At 48.4% G+C, this 15,580-nt stretch overlaps 1 protein-coding gene across 1 annotated transcript in view; it reads left to right on the top strand.

The window, feature by feature from the left end:
* IL6R (interleukin 6 receptor) overlaps positions 1 to 15,580 on the top strand; it is a 63,823-nt gene that overhangs the window by 32,060 nt on the left and 16,183 nt on the right. The window contains exons 7-8 of the mRNA XM_030824405.1: positions 10,492 to 10,538; positions 11,953 to 12,022. Coding sequence (XP_030680265.1) covers positions 10,492 to 10,538; positions 11,953 to 12,022 — 117 coding nt within the window. The remainder of the gene's footprint in view (positions 1 to 10,491; positions 10,539 to 11,952; positions 12,023 to 15,580) is intronic.

Here is a 15,580-nt window from a genome sequence, read left to right as displayed (position 1 = left end):
GCTTTTTTTTTCCTGATAAAACCACTTGAGACATTATCTATCAACACCCTGCTATGAAAGGTTAGAATTTAGCAGACCTAGAATGCAGGAATCTCCCTGACCGCAACCCAGAGAGTGGTCAGCCAGCCTCTGCTTAAATGCTTCCAGAGACAGAGAGCTTACTACCCCTTGTAACAATCTGTTTTATTGTTCCCAGCATTTTTGTTGTAGAATGGCTTCATGGCCCACTTTGGGGTCAAATGTTTCTGGCCCTGTGGCGTAGCTGAACCAAATTAATCATTCTTAAATACTTGGCAGTTAGGAAAAAAAAAAAAAAAGAATAAGATACCCATTTATTTGAGTAAGTATGGATAAAAAGGAAAAGGTAGAATTGACATCAGTCCCATCCCTACCCCTGCCACTTTCTCCCAGCCCTGGCCCCAGGAAGAGAAGGCTTTTATCTATGGGCTGCACATTCTTCCCCCAGATTGGATGGTGTGGGGTGATGACTCTTCCTCCTGGCTGGCTTTGTACTGTGGGGTCCTTGTCCCTTGTCTTTCCTGTCCTGGGGAGAGCCGGAGGAGTATTCTGGGGCTTAGAGTGTAATCCTAGTTGGATGCAATAATATCAAGTGCAGTCTTCCGTCTTTGTTGGCACTTTCCCCGTTCATCAAGGACAGGAGGCAGCTTTCTATTGGGCCCTCTCTTCAAAAGGTTTTTTCCTGCTCAGACCTGGACAAGGAGTGGGGTCTAACTACTATAACTTACTTAGGGAGACCATTTTAATAAATCAGTGCATCCTTCAGGGTAGATTGTATTGACCTGTCCATGGTTTTCTTTGATTAGTGTATACTTTGAGCCAAACACACTCATTTATCTGAATGCTGAGCATCAGTATGGCTTTGGGGGCCTTTTTAAGGGGGGAAAAATCAGCTCTAACATCGTGCAGAGGAATAGGAATTCCAAATATAGGCTGACCACTATTTTACCTTTTATTCCAACCACTTAGTTCAGATAGTCACAAGCAGCTTAAAGCTTGTGACAAGCAGCTTAAAAGCGATCTTGTTTTTTTATAGTTTCTTCTTCTAAAAATTTTCAAATTGTAAAATGTACATAAGATTTACCATTTATATTATTATTATTATTATTTTTTGAGACGGAGTCTCGCTCTGTCGCCCAGGCTACAGTGCAGTGGCGTGATGTCAGCCCAATGCAACCTCTGCCTCCTGGGTTCAAGCAATTCTCCTATCTCAGCCTCCCGAGTAGCTGGGACTACAGGTGCCCGCCCCCATGCCTGGCTAATTTTTGTATTTTTAGTGGAGATGGGGTTTTACCATATTGGTCAGGCTGGTCTTGAACCCCTGACCTCAGGTGATTCACCCACCTCAGCCTCCCAAAGTGCTGGGATTACAGGCGTGAGCCACTGTGCCCTGCCCATTTATATTATTTTTAAGTGCACAGCTCTGTGGCATTAAGTATTGTTGTGCAACCATCACCACTTTACTTCTCCAGGACTTTTTTCATCTTGTAAAACTGAAACTCAGAATCTGTTAAACAGTAACTCTCCTTTCACCCACTCATTTCCCCAGCTCGTGGCAACCACCAGTCTACTTGCTTTTTCTATGAGTTTGACTACTCTAGTACTGCATTTGCTTGCTTGCTTGCATGCCTGCCTACCTGCCTGCCTTCCTTTGTCTCTTTCTTTCTCTCTCTCTTTTTTTTTTTTTGAGACGGAGTCTTACTCTGTCACCCACCCAGGGCTGGAGTGCACTGTCATGACCTTGGCTCACTGCAACCTCTGCCTCCCGGGTTCAAGCAGTTCTCCAGCCTCAGCCTCCTGAGTAGCTGGGATTACAGGCGCCTGCCACCACGCCTGGCTAATTTTTGTATTTTTAGTAGAGACGGGGTTTCACCATGTTGGCCAGGCCAGTCTTGAGCTTCTGACCTCAGGTGATCCATCCACCTTGGTCTCCCAAAATGCTGCAATTACAGGCATGAGCCACTGCGCCTGGCCCTCTGTCCTTCTTTCTTTCTTTCTTTTCTTTTCTTTTTCTTTTTTTTTTTTTTTTTGAGATAGGTTCTTCCTCTGTCACCCAGGCTGGAGTGCAGTGGCGCGTGATCATGCTCACTGCAGCCTTGACCTCCCGGGCTCAAGCAGTCCTCCCACCTCAGTCTCCCAAGTAGCTGGGACTACAGGTGTGCACCACCATGCCTGGCTAATTTTTGTATTTTTTGTAGAGACAAGGTTTCATCATGTTGCCCAGGCTGCACTCTAGGTACTTCAAATAAGTGGAATCAGAGAGTATTTGTCCTTTGGTGACTGACTTATTTCACTTAGCATAATGTCCTCAAGGTTTATTCATGTGGTATAACATGTGTCACACTTTCCTCCCTTTTTAAGGCTGAATAATATTCCATTGTGTAGAAATACTACATTTTGTTGATTCATTCATTTGTCAGGGGACACTGGGTTTGCTTCCCCATTTTGGTTGTTGTGCATAATGCTGCTATGAACACGGGTGTAAAATATCTGTTTAGATTCCTGCTTTCAGTTCTTTTGTGTATATACTCAGAATTATAATTGTGGCATCATATGGTAATTCTATTTTTAAATTTTCATGGAAATGCTGTGCCGTTTTCCACAGTGGCTGCACCATTTTACACTTGCACCAGAGTGTGTAAGGGTTCCAGTTTCTTCACATCCTTGCCAACACTTGTTATTTTTCATTTTGCTGCAATAGTCCTCCTTATGGATGTGAAGTGTTATCTCACTGTGGTTTTGATTTGCATTTCCCGAATGATTAATGTCTTTTTTTTTTTTTTGAGACAGAGTCTCACCCTGTCACCCAGTCTGGAGTGCAGTGGGGCGATCTTGGCTCACTGCAACCTCCACCTCCTGGGGTTCAAGTGATTCTCGTGCCTCAGCCTCCCGAATAGTTGAGATTGGCATGCACCACCACACCCAGCTAATTTTTGTATTTTTAGCAGAGATGGGGTTTTGCCATGTTGGCGAGGCTGCTCTCGAGCTCCTGACCTCAAGTGATCTGCCCATGTATGCCTCCCAAAGTACTGGGTTTACAGGCGTGAGCCACCACACCCAGGCTGAGCATCTTTTCATGTGCTTCTTGGCCATTCATTTATCTTTGGAGAAATATCTATTCAAATAGAAAATTCTTTCTTATGTGAACCTAACTCTGGCCTCACTGGCCCTTGCTCTGTTCTCAGGGATAACCGATGACAAATTTCCTAGTCTGCTGTCTCTGAATTCTTTTGGAGTTCCAAGACCTGCATCTGCTTGGGCTCCTCTTCCCAGGCTGTTACATGAGATGGTCTGTGAATTCTTCACCTTTCTGGCCCCCTTCCCCTGAATCTGGTCTCATTTGTGGATGTCCCTCTTTAAGTTGCTGACACTCTCCTTCTGTTGGAAGATGGTGTGGTGGGGGCTGTCTGGCCAGCACTGGCTACGGTCTCCACTTTCCAGCCTCAGGTGGGTGTGCTTCTTTGGCATAGACACAGCTTCTGTGGAAGCTCAGACAGAACAGTCGGTTTCTTCTCACGTAAGGAGCGGAAGACTTTGAGCCCTCCACCCTATACATGTGTGGTTTGAGGCAGGGGAAGTCTTCAAAACCCAGTGGTGAATATATCCAAGAAAGAAACCTGCTGTTTCCCTCTCTGCTGAGGGCAGAGCAAGAGGAACTTGGATGATTCTGATGCAAGAGGGGGATTCAGGTTGGAAATTGGCGGGCAGTTCTGAAAAATAAGAGGAAGGTTAGAACACTAGGTGAGGTGTGTGTTATGGACCACGGTTGTTTGGCTGTTAGGGACGCATCAGTGTACTAAACACTGTATCACCGTGTGGGCTGAGCTTACCCACCCCAAGGACCTTCAGCTCTCAAGGCCCAGACAGACAGGATGCACCTGCCTCCCAGCCTAGGTGTGGGAGTGCTGGCCTTTGGGAGATGCAGAGGTCCTGGCAAGCACCTGGGAGTCAGGTTGTATGACATTGGTAAAGTTAGTTCAGCTCTCAGAGCCTCAGTCTTGTCATCTGTAAAGTAGGGATGATAGCACCAATCTTGTTCCTTTCAGAGAGTTTTTGTGAGTCTGATGAAAAAACATTCTTTAGAAATGCTAAAGCATACTGCATTTGTAAGGGGATCAGCAATTACAGGGCAATGCTGGTTCTTGGGAGGAGAGTGGGACCAGGGGCATCCCAGAATCACTATCCTGGATGCCATCGTGAACTCACTGCATTGGAATCTGGAGGAGGAAGTAGAGTGGGTGGTTTGAGAAAGCTTTCCTGGTGGTTTTAGTATGTGCTTGAGGGGGTTGGAGGAGGGCACGTGCCCCACCGTAATATATCTAATATGTAATAGATGGTGTTCACAGTGTGATAAGGCCGTGTTCTGTTGGGGCAGTTCAGAGATAAGCAGGAAAAGCTTCATGGAGGAGGTGACAATTGAATTGTGTCTTGAAGGATGTGCAGGAGGGTCCCAGACAGAAAGTGGGGATTGTAGGCAGAGTACAAAGGCATGGAGCTGTGAGCAAGGGGAGTGTGGCAGGGAGCTGCTTGGTGAGGCTGACACATGTATGTGGGTGGTGGTCTGAGTGGGACAGGTGGAGGCCGGCCTTGGTGGGCCCCTGTAGGAGTGGAAGTGGAATGCCATAGAGGGGGCTTTGGAGCCTGGACTTTAGCAGGTGCTGCCCACTTGAGGCTGGGGCCTGGCCCCCACACAGACTGTAGCCCAGGACAGCCTTTTGTATGAAGTTGGGGGTCTCAGGGTCACTCCGTCTTAGCCCTGCTTTGGCCAGCAAGGCCAGGTCACGTCTGTCAGCACCTGCAGCACCAGCTCATGGAAATTGTGCAGGGCAGGAAAAACAGGCTAGTACCTGTGGACAGGGCACGTGGTCGGCGGCTTTCTCTCAAGCGGGAGTTCTGAATTTATCCTCTCCTGATGGGAGTTCTCCCTGTCACATCAACATTGAGTCTGGGAGAATCACAAAATCATTTTCTTCTTTTTTTTTTTTTTTTTTTCAGAGACGGGATCTCATTCTGTTGCCCAAGCGGGAGTGCAGTGGCATAATCATAGCTCACTCCAGCCTTGAACTCCTGCCTTAGCCTCTGAGTAGCTAGGACTATAGGCATGCATCACGATGCCCAGCTAATTTTTTAAAAAATATTTTACAGAGATGAGGTCACCCTATGTTGCACAGGCCTTGAGTGATCCTCCTGCCTCAGCCTCCCAAAGCTCTGGGATTTATAGCCATGAGCCACTGTGCCAGGCTGGAGCCCCTTTTCAAAGAGGGCGTGGGGCAAAATGCCTGGGAAAAGCCCATTAGGTATAAGGGGGTTATTCCTTGCTCCTCACAAATAATCCCTTTAACTCCCTCTCCTATTCCCCAAGAATGGGAATCACACCTGTTGGACGAGGTGATACCAAAGGTTTGCATTTGCACATGAGGGGGTGCCCTGAAGCCAGGACTGGGCGGTCAGTGCCTCTGGCTACATATTACCTTCTCAAACTCTTTGGCCGTCCAGGCCAGGCGCAGTGGCTCATACTTGTAATCCCAGCACTTTGGGAGGCTGAGGCGGGCGGATCACGAGGTCAGGAGATCGAGACCACGGTGAAACCCCGTCTCTACTAAAAATACAAAAAATTAGCCGGGCGTGGTGGCGGGCGCCTGTAGTCCCAGCTACTCGCAGAGGCTAAGGCAGGAGAATGGCGTGAACCCGAGAGGCAGAGCTTGCAGTGAGCCGAGATTGCGCCACTGCACTCCAGCCTGGGCGACAGAGCGAGACTCCGTCTCAAAAACAAACCAAAACTCTTTGGCCGTCCATTCTGGAGGAGTTTGTTTTGTTCCTCTCTGCAGCACTCCCAAGTGGGACATTCTGGGGTTAAAGAGCCTTGGTTACACATTTCTGGAGAGATTTTGCCCTGTTCACTTATCCATGTGGCATCCCCGAATTCCCTCTCTGCCTTGTTTTCTGCAGCTTTCTGGAACATTCCACTGGGGGCCCCGCCCACTTCCACTGCATCACCTGCCACTTTGTGCAGAGCACTGGCTCTGGAGTCAGGCAGCATTGGGTCTAGTTGCTGCCCTTGCCCTTGACTAGCACGACCCTGGAGAAGTACCTCACTGAGACTCAGTTTGCTTATTTGTCAAGTGGGAATAATAATGCCTGCCTCAAAAAACCCAAACCCCAGCCTTGCTGGGTTGTGAGGCTTCAGTGAGGTGAGAAGCAATTAACACAGAGCCTGGCACATGACAAGGGTGCAATAAATGCCAGCATGACTGCCTTTCACCCGTGTCTCCTGCCAAGCCTGTCTCTTGAGCTTTGGATTCATGTCTTCAACTTGGCCCAGACTTCTGGCCAGATCCTCCCTCCTGTGCCAGGTGCTCAGCATGACCCAAACCAAACATATCACACCCCTCACAGATCTCCCTGCCCTGCTTGTCCAGGGGACACCCCACCCACCCAGCTACCCAGCCAGGAGCTTGCACATCACGCCAAATGTCTCTGCCTTGGTTTGGGTTCTTGCCACATTTCAGTAGCATCTAGCAGTCAACCATTCTGTTGCACTCCATTCTTCGTGCCCCTCTCCACGACCCTCCTCCCGCACCCTCCCCTTGCCTACCTGCCTGACATCCCTGTGCACAACTGGGCAATTCCTAAACGTTGGGATTTCACGGGTCTGTAAAATTTCAAAAACAATTCTGGGGACCAATTAAAGTTGCTAGCTTTTTTTTTTTTGAAACGGAGTTTCGCTCTTGTTGCCTAGGCTGGAGCGCAATGGCATGATCTCTGGGTTCAAGCGATTCCCTTGCATCAGCCTCCCAAGTAGCTGGGATTACAGGCATGCGCCATCATGCCCGGCTAATTTTGTATTTTTAGTAGAGACGGGGTTTCTCCATGTTGGTCAGGCTGGTCTTAACTCTTGACCTCAGGTGATCCACCCACCTCGGCCTCCCAAAGTGCTGGGATTACAGGCATGAGCCACTGTGCCCGGCTGGTTGCCAGCTTTTAATTTTGCTAAGTAAGGACATAAAATGTAACAAGTAAGTGATAAATAGCTATTAGCATTTACCATCACCATAATTTCATAAAAGAAAGGATGCTTGGTCAGGTATGGTGGCTCAGACCTATAATCCCAGCACTTTACGAAGTTGACGGGGGAGGAATGCCTGAGCCCAGGACATAGAGACCAGCCTAAGGAGACCCTGTCTTTACAAAAAAAAAGTTAAAAAAAAATTAGTCGGGCATAGCAGTGCATACCTGTAGTCCTAGCTAAGTGGGAGGCTGAGGTGGAAGGATGACCTGAGCCCAGCAGTTGGAGGCTGCAATGAGCTATGATTGCACTACTGCACTCCATCCTGGGCAACAGATCGAGACCCTGTCTTAACAACAAAAAGACTGCCTTAACTGCCCCCCACACCCACCCCCCCGAAATGAGGAAGGGTGAAACCTCAAAATGAGGGGCGCTTTTGGCACCCAGACACTGTGGAGATGTACACATAGCCTTTTCTCTACTTGTCTCCACCAGGCTTCTCTCCACAGACCATCCCGGCTGGCATTTGGGACCCAGCTGGAGGTGAGTCATTTCTCCTCAGGAGGCTCCTCAGTGAGGTTTATTTATTTGTTTCTATATGAATAGAGGAGCAGTGATGAGCTGTCTGTTGGGTGGTTTAAAGGCTGCGAGGAAAGGTGTGAAGTAGGGTCCCCTTGCTCAGCATGGAGGAGCTGCCTGGCACTGCTGAGCCTGTGGGTCCCACGGTCTCTCCTCCCCTCTTCCTGTGGCTTTATGGTTCATTCCCAATTTAACCCCAGAAACCTGAGCCGCCAGAGGTTACTGGGCATTCTCTGGGCCACAGGCTGTGTTGGGGGTCAGGACTGAGGGTAGAAACTTTCTTCCTGAAGCATCTGTCTTGGGTATAGTATGGGGAGCCTTTAAAAAACCCTAATGACAGCCGGGTGCGGTGGCTCACACCTGTAATCCCAGCACTTTGGGAGGCTGAGGCAGGCGGATCACCAGGTCAGGAGATCGAGACCATCCTGGCTAACACGGTGAAACCCCATCTCTACTAAAAATACAAAAAATTAGCCGGGTGCGGTGGCAGGCGCCTGTAGTCCCAGCTACTCGGGAGGCTGAGGCAGGAGAATGGCTTGAACCCAGGAGGTGGAGCTTGCAGTGAGCTGAGATCGCGCCACTGCACTCCAGCCCGGGCGACAGAGCGAGACTTGGTCTCAAAAAAAAAAAAAAAAAGCCCTAATGACTGAGTCCCATTTCCATGGTTCTGAGGCAACAAGCAAGGTGGAGGCTTCAAGGCTCCAGACAAAGCTGACTCTGGCTGGGTTTGGAAAACTGCTGAACTGCATGAGCATCCATGGGTAGCCATATTTTCTATTTAGGGCTGCCCCATCTTCTTCTTGTTTTCTTCTTTTTTTTAGAGACGAGGTCTCACTATGTTACCCAGGCTGGTCTCAAACTCCTGGCCTCATGGGATTCTCCAGCCTCAGTCTCCCAAAGTGCTGGGATTACAGGTGTGAGTCCAGCCTGCCCCCGTCTTCTTTGTCTTCTGATTTTAGCTTTCATTCTAGCACCTCCATGCCCTCAGGTCATCCTTTAGATACCCTGGGCTATGAGTGTGTAACTGTTCTCTGCTGGGCTGGGAAGAACACAAAGGAATAAGAAACTGGGTCCCTCCCATGAATTCTAGGTTCAATTCAGGTTGCACTTGCTGTGTGGCCTTGAACAAGTCGCTTTCCCTCTCTGGGCCTCTATTTCCCCTCTGTACAATGGGAAGAGTGGATGCATTCTTATACCTCCTCTAGTGCTGCTGGTGTGTGGTTTCCCCCTTACTGGTGACGGCATACTCCAGGAATTCTGGAAACCCTCCCCGACGCAGAAGCAGGGTCACCCTCTCCCCACCTCCTTGCTAGTCCTTCTTACTCCTGGCCCAGCGAGGCTTGTGATTTTTGTGTAAACCATTCTGTGGAATTTTAGAATTCTTGATGGAAAAATGATGAGCTGACAAGAAAATATTTTGAAATCCAGAGCATTCCACTCACTGCCTGTTACGGTTAAGGCCCAGGCTTTCGCTTGGATACTTAGCCTCCTCTTGCCTTGGGGTTTCCGCAGAAACACTGTTCCCGTGGAGGGGGAGGGAGCCGTGAGGGTGCCTGGTCCACATCCCTGCTGCTGCAATGTGTACCAAACCCATACAGGCAGATGAATGTTTGTTTGTTATATATTTTTTATTGCAAAAAGGTGCATAGAAGGAAATTGAAATAGTGCTTATCTCTGGTGATATGTATCTTTCCATTTTCTTCTTTCTGTGTGCAAATATATAGTATTATGATATATACTGTATTACACGATAAATAATCATAAAAATATATTTCTATAGAAAGTTTGAATCAAAATACATAGAATTTTTCTTGTCTTGCATTCTTCATACAGCATTATGTCATGTCTTCAATGTTTTTCTAAAATATTTTTGGCCAGACATGGTGGCACACGCCTGTAGTCCCAGATACTTGGGAAGCTGAGATGGGAGGATCACTGAAGCCCAGAAGTTAAAGCTACAGTGAGCCATCGTCATGCCACTGCACTCTAGCCTGGTGACGGAGCGAGACCCTGTCTCAAAAGATATATAATAATTGGCCAGGCACGGTAGCTCATGCCTGTAATCCTAGCACTTTGGGAGGCCAAAGCAGATAGATCACCTGAGGTCAGGAATTCGAGACCAGCCTGGCCAATATGGTGAAACCCTGTCTCTACTAAAAATACAAAAATTAGCTGGGTGTGGTGGCGGGCGCCTATAATCCCAACTACTTGGGAGGCTGAGGCAGAAGTATCTCTTGAACCCAGTGGGTGGAGGTTGCAGTGAGCCGAGATTGTGCCACTTCACTCCAGCCTGGGCAAAGAGTGAAACTCCATCTCGGGAAAATATATATATATATATATATATATATATATATATATATATATACACACATATAAAATAAATTTTAAAAATTTCTGCATTATGTAGTTATGTCATAATTTCTATAGCTAGTCCCTTATGGTTGGATATTTGGTTATTTCCAGCATGCTGGGTTTTTTTTTGTTTTTGTTTTTTTTGAGATGGAGTTTCACTCTTGTTGCCCATGCTGGAGTGCAATGGCATGATCTCGGCTCACTGCAACCTCTGCCTCCCGGGTTCAAATGATTCTCCTGCCTCAGCCTCCTGAGTAGCTGGGATTACAGGCATGCGCCAGCACACCCGGCTAATTTTGTATTTTCAGTAGAGACGGGGTTTCTCCATGTTGGTCAGGCTGGTCTCGAACTCCCAACCTCAGGTGATCTGCCCAGCCTCCCAAAGTGCTGGGATGACAGGTGTGAGCCACCGCACCCAGCCCATGCTGTTCTTTTAAATAACATTGAGATGAACTTTTTTTTCTGATGCTGAAGCCCCTGAGACAGGACTCCAGGGCCCATGAATCACTAATAACGAGCCTTTCTTCTGTCTGCAGAATCCAGGAGTCCTCCAGCTGAGAACGAGGTGTCCGCCCCCACGCAGGTGAGCTCCTGTTCTTGTAAAAGGGTCAGGGCTGCAGCACCTTGTGGTTAGGAGTGTGGGCTGATGCCAGATCGAATTTGGCTTAAATCCCAGCTCTGTCACTTAGTAGAAATGTGGTTGTGGTGAGTTACCTGCGCTTTTCAAACCTCTGTGAAAGGGAATCATAGAAATTATCTTGTCCCAGGACTGTAAGGAGTGGAGCAGCGGTGGCCTGGCATGCAGAACTGCTCTGCGTCTAGCGGCTGCTATTTCATCTCTGAGCTTTTTGGACACCACTAATGGCTTAGCTTGAGATTGGATTCTGTTTATCTGTGTCCTTCCCCTGTGGACTCCTGGTGTCATAATTTGCTGGGAAGAGGATTACCTCTGAAGCTGCTTAACAAATTCCTTGAGTAATCCAATTTCCTACCCAACTGTATCTCCTCCTGTGGCCCTTAATTCCCTAAATGCTAAGCTGGGAGGCATAGCCACTTCTGGAGCTGTGCAGCACAGGGAAGGAGCCTGGGGCTCTTGACCCTTATCTGTGTTCCATGTAGGAACAGCTGCAGGTGAAGCCCTTACCCATGGGGCTAGAGTGCTCCCAACACGGGTTCTGGGGAAACTGACACCGACTGAGGACTGGCCACATCCTGCTAAACTGTGAGCCTTGCATTTGCTGTTTCATTGGCTCCTTATGTTAACATTACAAGGGAGTGCTTGTAAGGGCTTCTTAATATGGGTTAAGAAGTCTGAGGCCAGGGCTCACACCTGTAATCCCAGCACTTTGGGAGGCTGAGGCAGGCAGATCACCTGAGGTTGGGACTTCAAGACCAGCCTGACCAACATGGAGAAACCCTGTCTCTACTGAAAATACAAAATTAGCCGGGTGTGGTGGCACGTGCCTGTAATCCCAGCTATTTGATAGGCTGAGGCAGGAAAATCGCTTGAACCTGGGAGGCGGAGGTTGCAGTGAGCTGAGATCATGCCATTGCACTCCAGCTTGGGTAACAAGAGTGAAACTCCATTTCACAAAAAAAACAAAAAAATAAAAAGAAGTCTGTCCAAGGTGACATAGCTTGTAAGTGGTGGAACCAGGATTCCAGTCACGGTAGTACCTGCATCCTTGCATCGGACCTGTAAGGACAACAGCTGCTTCAGTGTATCCACTGAGCATCTTCTCTGTGCAGGGTGCCGTGCCCTTAAGCTTTTGTGGAGAGGCAGGTGGAAAGAAAGCCCCACCTTTAGCAGGCATGGTGTGGATAGAAAAAATGCAAATAATAGTATTATTGATTTTTCCACTGTTATGAATGAAATGGAGAAAGGAATGCTTTGGGTGAATCAGGGAGGGCTCTGAGGAGGAGGTAACTCCTGAACTGGTTCTGAATGATGGTGCAATCTGCAGAAACAGGCTGATGGTGAGGAATGTCTCTTTTAGGCACTTACTACTAATAAAGATGATGATAATATTCTCTTCAGAGATTCTGCAAATGCGACAAGCCTCCCAGGTAAGGACTGGGTATTTTCATATTCCCAGGGTCTGAGGGACAGAAGATTTGTCTCTGCAGAAAGTCCTTTCTTATTTGGACATGTCGTCAGAGGATCAATCACAAATCAATCGCAGAAATGTTTTTTTTGTTGTTGTTGTTGTTGTTGTTGGAGACAGAGTCTTGCTCGGTTGCCCAGGCTGGAGTGCCGTGGCACAGTCTCGGTTCACCACAACCTCCGTCTCCCAAGTTCAAGCGATTCTCCTGCCTCAGCCTCCCAAGTAGCTGGGATTAAAGGCGTATGCCACCATGCCCAGCTAATTTTTGTATTTTTAGTAGAGACAGGGTTTCACTATGTTGGCCAGTCTGGTCTTGAATTCCTGACGTTGTGATCCACCCACCTCGGCCTCCCAAAGTGCTGAGATTACAGGCATGAGCCACTGTGCCTGGCCAGAAATGTTCTTTTATTACTTTATGTGTTGAACTTTGATATTGTTAGCTAAGATATAATGAGGAGACCGTAAGAAAAGTGGGACAAATCAGTGAGATATTTCACAATTGGCCCACAATACAAATGAATGTGCTGCAAACAAGATTATTGGAGTCTGAAATGGAATACCTGTTGAGGGAAATCTTTATTTTGGGAGCCCTTGATTTCAATGCTTTTAATTCCCTATCCCTGCAAGACCAGGAAAGCTTACCAGTATTCGAATCAAGAAAGATCACAAGTCCTGTGTTTGACTAGGTATGTGGGACTTACGGAATCCAGACTCCAGAGGTTCAGTAGTTGAGCGGCTCCAGCTGATGACTCTTGGGCTTTGTGAGGCAGTCCTTGCCCTCATTCCCCATCCCTGGGTGGATTCCTGCCTGCACCTGATGCTGGCTGCCTCTGCTACAACAGCCCAGGTGCAAAGCCCTACCATGGTGCAGTGCACCTGTGGAGGACCTGCTAAATACCTGGGGCTGAGCTCTGCACGGTTGGGGACTCGGAGAGGATTAGAGCCATCCCTGTTCTCAAGGAGGCTACAGTCCAGGCTCTGACAAAGAGTAAACTGGTAGCTATGACAAAGACCAGAATGTGAGATGGGCCAAAAGGGAGGCACAGATAAAGCAAAGTGGAATTTAGAGATTTGAGAGAGTGTATCAAGCTGAGCAGTCACGGAAAGCTCATGGAGGAGGTGCCATTTGAAATGGGCTTTGAATGGTATGGGTGGGATGCAAGAGGCTGGGTGTTCAAAGGTTGCTATGGGCCTGGCGCAGTGGCTTACGCTGCTGTAATCCCAGCACTTTGGGAGGCCGAGGCAGGAGAATCACCTGCGGTCAGGAGTTCAAGACTAGCCTGGCCAACATGGTGAAACCCCATCTCTACTAAAAATACAAAAATTAGCCGGGCGTGATGGCAGGTGCCTATAATTCCAGCTACTTGGGAGGCTGAGGCAAGAGAATCGCTTGAACCTGGGAGGCGGAGGTTGCAGTGAGCTGAGATCGAGCCACTGCACTCTAGCCTGGGCCACAGAGTGAGACTCCATGTCAAAAAAAACAAAACAACAACAACAACAAAAACAAAAGCTGCTATGAAGGAGGAGACCCTCCAGTCCTCTTCGTCCACCCTCACTGATGATTTTTTTTTTTTTTGAGACAGAGTCTCGTCAAGCGATTCTCCTGCCTCAGTCTCCCGAGTAGCTGAGATTACAGGCATGTGCCACCATGCCTGGCTAATTTTGTATTTTTAGTAGAAACGGGGTTTCTCCACGTTAGTCAGGCTGGACTCGAACTCCCGACCTCAGGTGATCTGCCTGCCTCGGTCTCCCAAAATGCTGGGATTACAGGTGTGAGCCACCGTGCCCGCCAGCATTCTCAAATTTAACATGTCTAAAAGAGAACACCTGACGCCTCCCCACCTCTTCAACCCAGATCTGTTCTCCATCTTCCCTATCTCAGTAACTGGTACCGCATTTGCTCAGGTGCGGGGGATCGGGCACGTTTCCTCCCTACTCCCTCATCCTGTGTCCAGTCAGCAAGCGTTGTGCTTGTGCTTTGAGACATATCTAGGAGTTGACCACTCCTCACCATCTCCAGTGCCAACACCCAGTCCAGCCCTTGCCACCTCTCATCCAGCAGGGCTTCCTGGGCTGCCAACTGGTCTACCAACTTCTAGTCTTAACCCCTAACCAACTCTTTTCCAAGCAGCTCTTAGAATATCCCTTAAAACACAAATCCAAGCTCTCTCTGGCTCAGTACCATCTCCACCAGAGTAAAAGTCAAAGTCTTGACAAAGTCCCCAGTTTCTACGGGGATTCCCAGCGAAGCCATGTGGTCCCCTATCTTTAGATGTTGCCTCCCCATTCTCCCTTTCCTCGCTCTGCCCCAGCCACACTGCCCTCCTTGCTCCTCCACACATGCTCTACCTCAGGGCCTTTGCACTTGCTGTGTGCTCTGCCTGGACAGGCTTCCTCTGACATCCACTTGGCCAGCTCCTTCCTATCACTCAAGTCTCTGCTCAGATGCACCCTTCTCCGGGAGGCTTTTCCTGATAATTTTTTAAAAAAACATTTGTTTGGCTGGGCACGGTGGCTCACGCCTGTAATCCCAGCACTTTGGGAGCCGAGGCGGGCGGATCACGAGGTCAGGAGATTGAGACCATCCTGGCTAACATGGTGAAACCCCGTCTTTACTAAAACTACAAAAAATTAGCCGGGTGTGGTGGCGGATGCCTGTAGTCCCAGCTCCTCAGGAGGCTGAGGCAGGAGAATAATGTGAACCTGAGAGGCGGAGGTTGCAGTGAGCCGAGACAGCGCCACTGAGCAAAACTCCGTCTCAAAAAAAAAAAAAAATTCGTTTGTCTGTCTCCCTTGATTGGATGTAAGATCCAGTTAGACACATGATAGGCACTCAAAGAATATCTGTTGGATGAAAGAAGGAACAAATATATGGCCGGGCGCCGTGGCTCATGCCTGTAATCCCAGCACTTTGGGAGGCCGAGGTGGGCGGATCACCTAAGGTCAGGAGTTGGAGACCAGCTTGGGCAACATGGCAAAACCTCATCTCTACAAAAAATACAAAAATTAGCCGGGCGTGGTGGTGTGTGTCTGTTGTCCCAGGTACTTGGGAGGCTGAGGTAGGAGAATTGCTTGAACCCGGGAGGCGGAGGCTGCAGTGAGCGGAGATCACACCACTGTACTCCAGCCTGGGTGACAAGAGCGAGACTCCATTTCAAAAAAAAGAAGGAACAAATATAAAAGATGATGAAATATTAATAAATGAGCAAGCCAAGCATACTGCTTTTATTACACAGTTGCATCTCTCAAGAGACATGGGACATGCTCAGAGAAACTTGTCTTTGCAGCCAGTGCCCACTCACCAGTCTGGGCTCGCTGCACTGCCTGACTCCAGTAGGCATCTGAAGTGATGGCTGGCAGGCAGCCTCTTCATCAGCAGTGGATTGCATTTTGGGTAGAAGAGCCTGAATGCTGGGTCCATACAATTATGACTGCATTCCCAGCAGAAGGAGATGGTTTTGTTTAGATGTGCCCTCTGTCCAGTCCAGAGACTCTGGCAGTGGTAGGAAGAGCCTTTCTG

Source organism: Nomascus leucogenys, chromosome 12 (assembly GCF_006542625.1).
Source record: "Nomascus leucogenys isolate Asia chromosome 12, Asia_NLE_v1, whole genome shotgun sequence".
Taxonomy (NCBI): domain Eukaryota; kingdom Metazoa; phylum Chordata; class Mammalia; order Primates; family Hylobatidae; genus Nomascus; species Nomascus leucogenys.
Note: the sequence above shows the minus strand (reverse complement) of the source record. Positions and strands in the feature narration are given on the sequence as shown.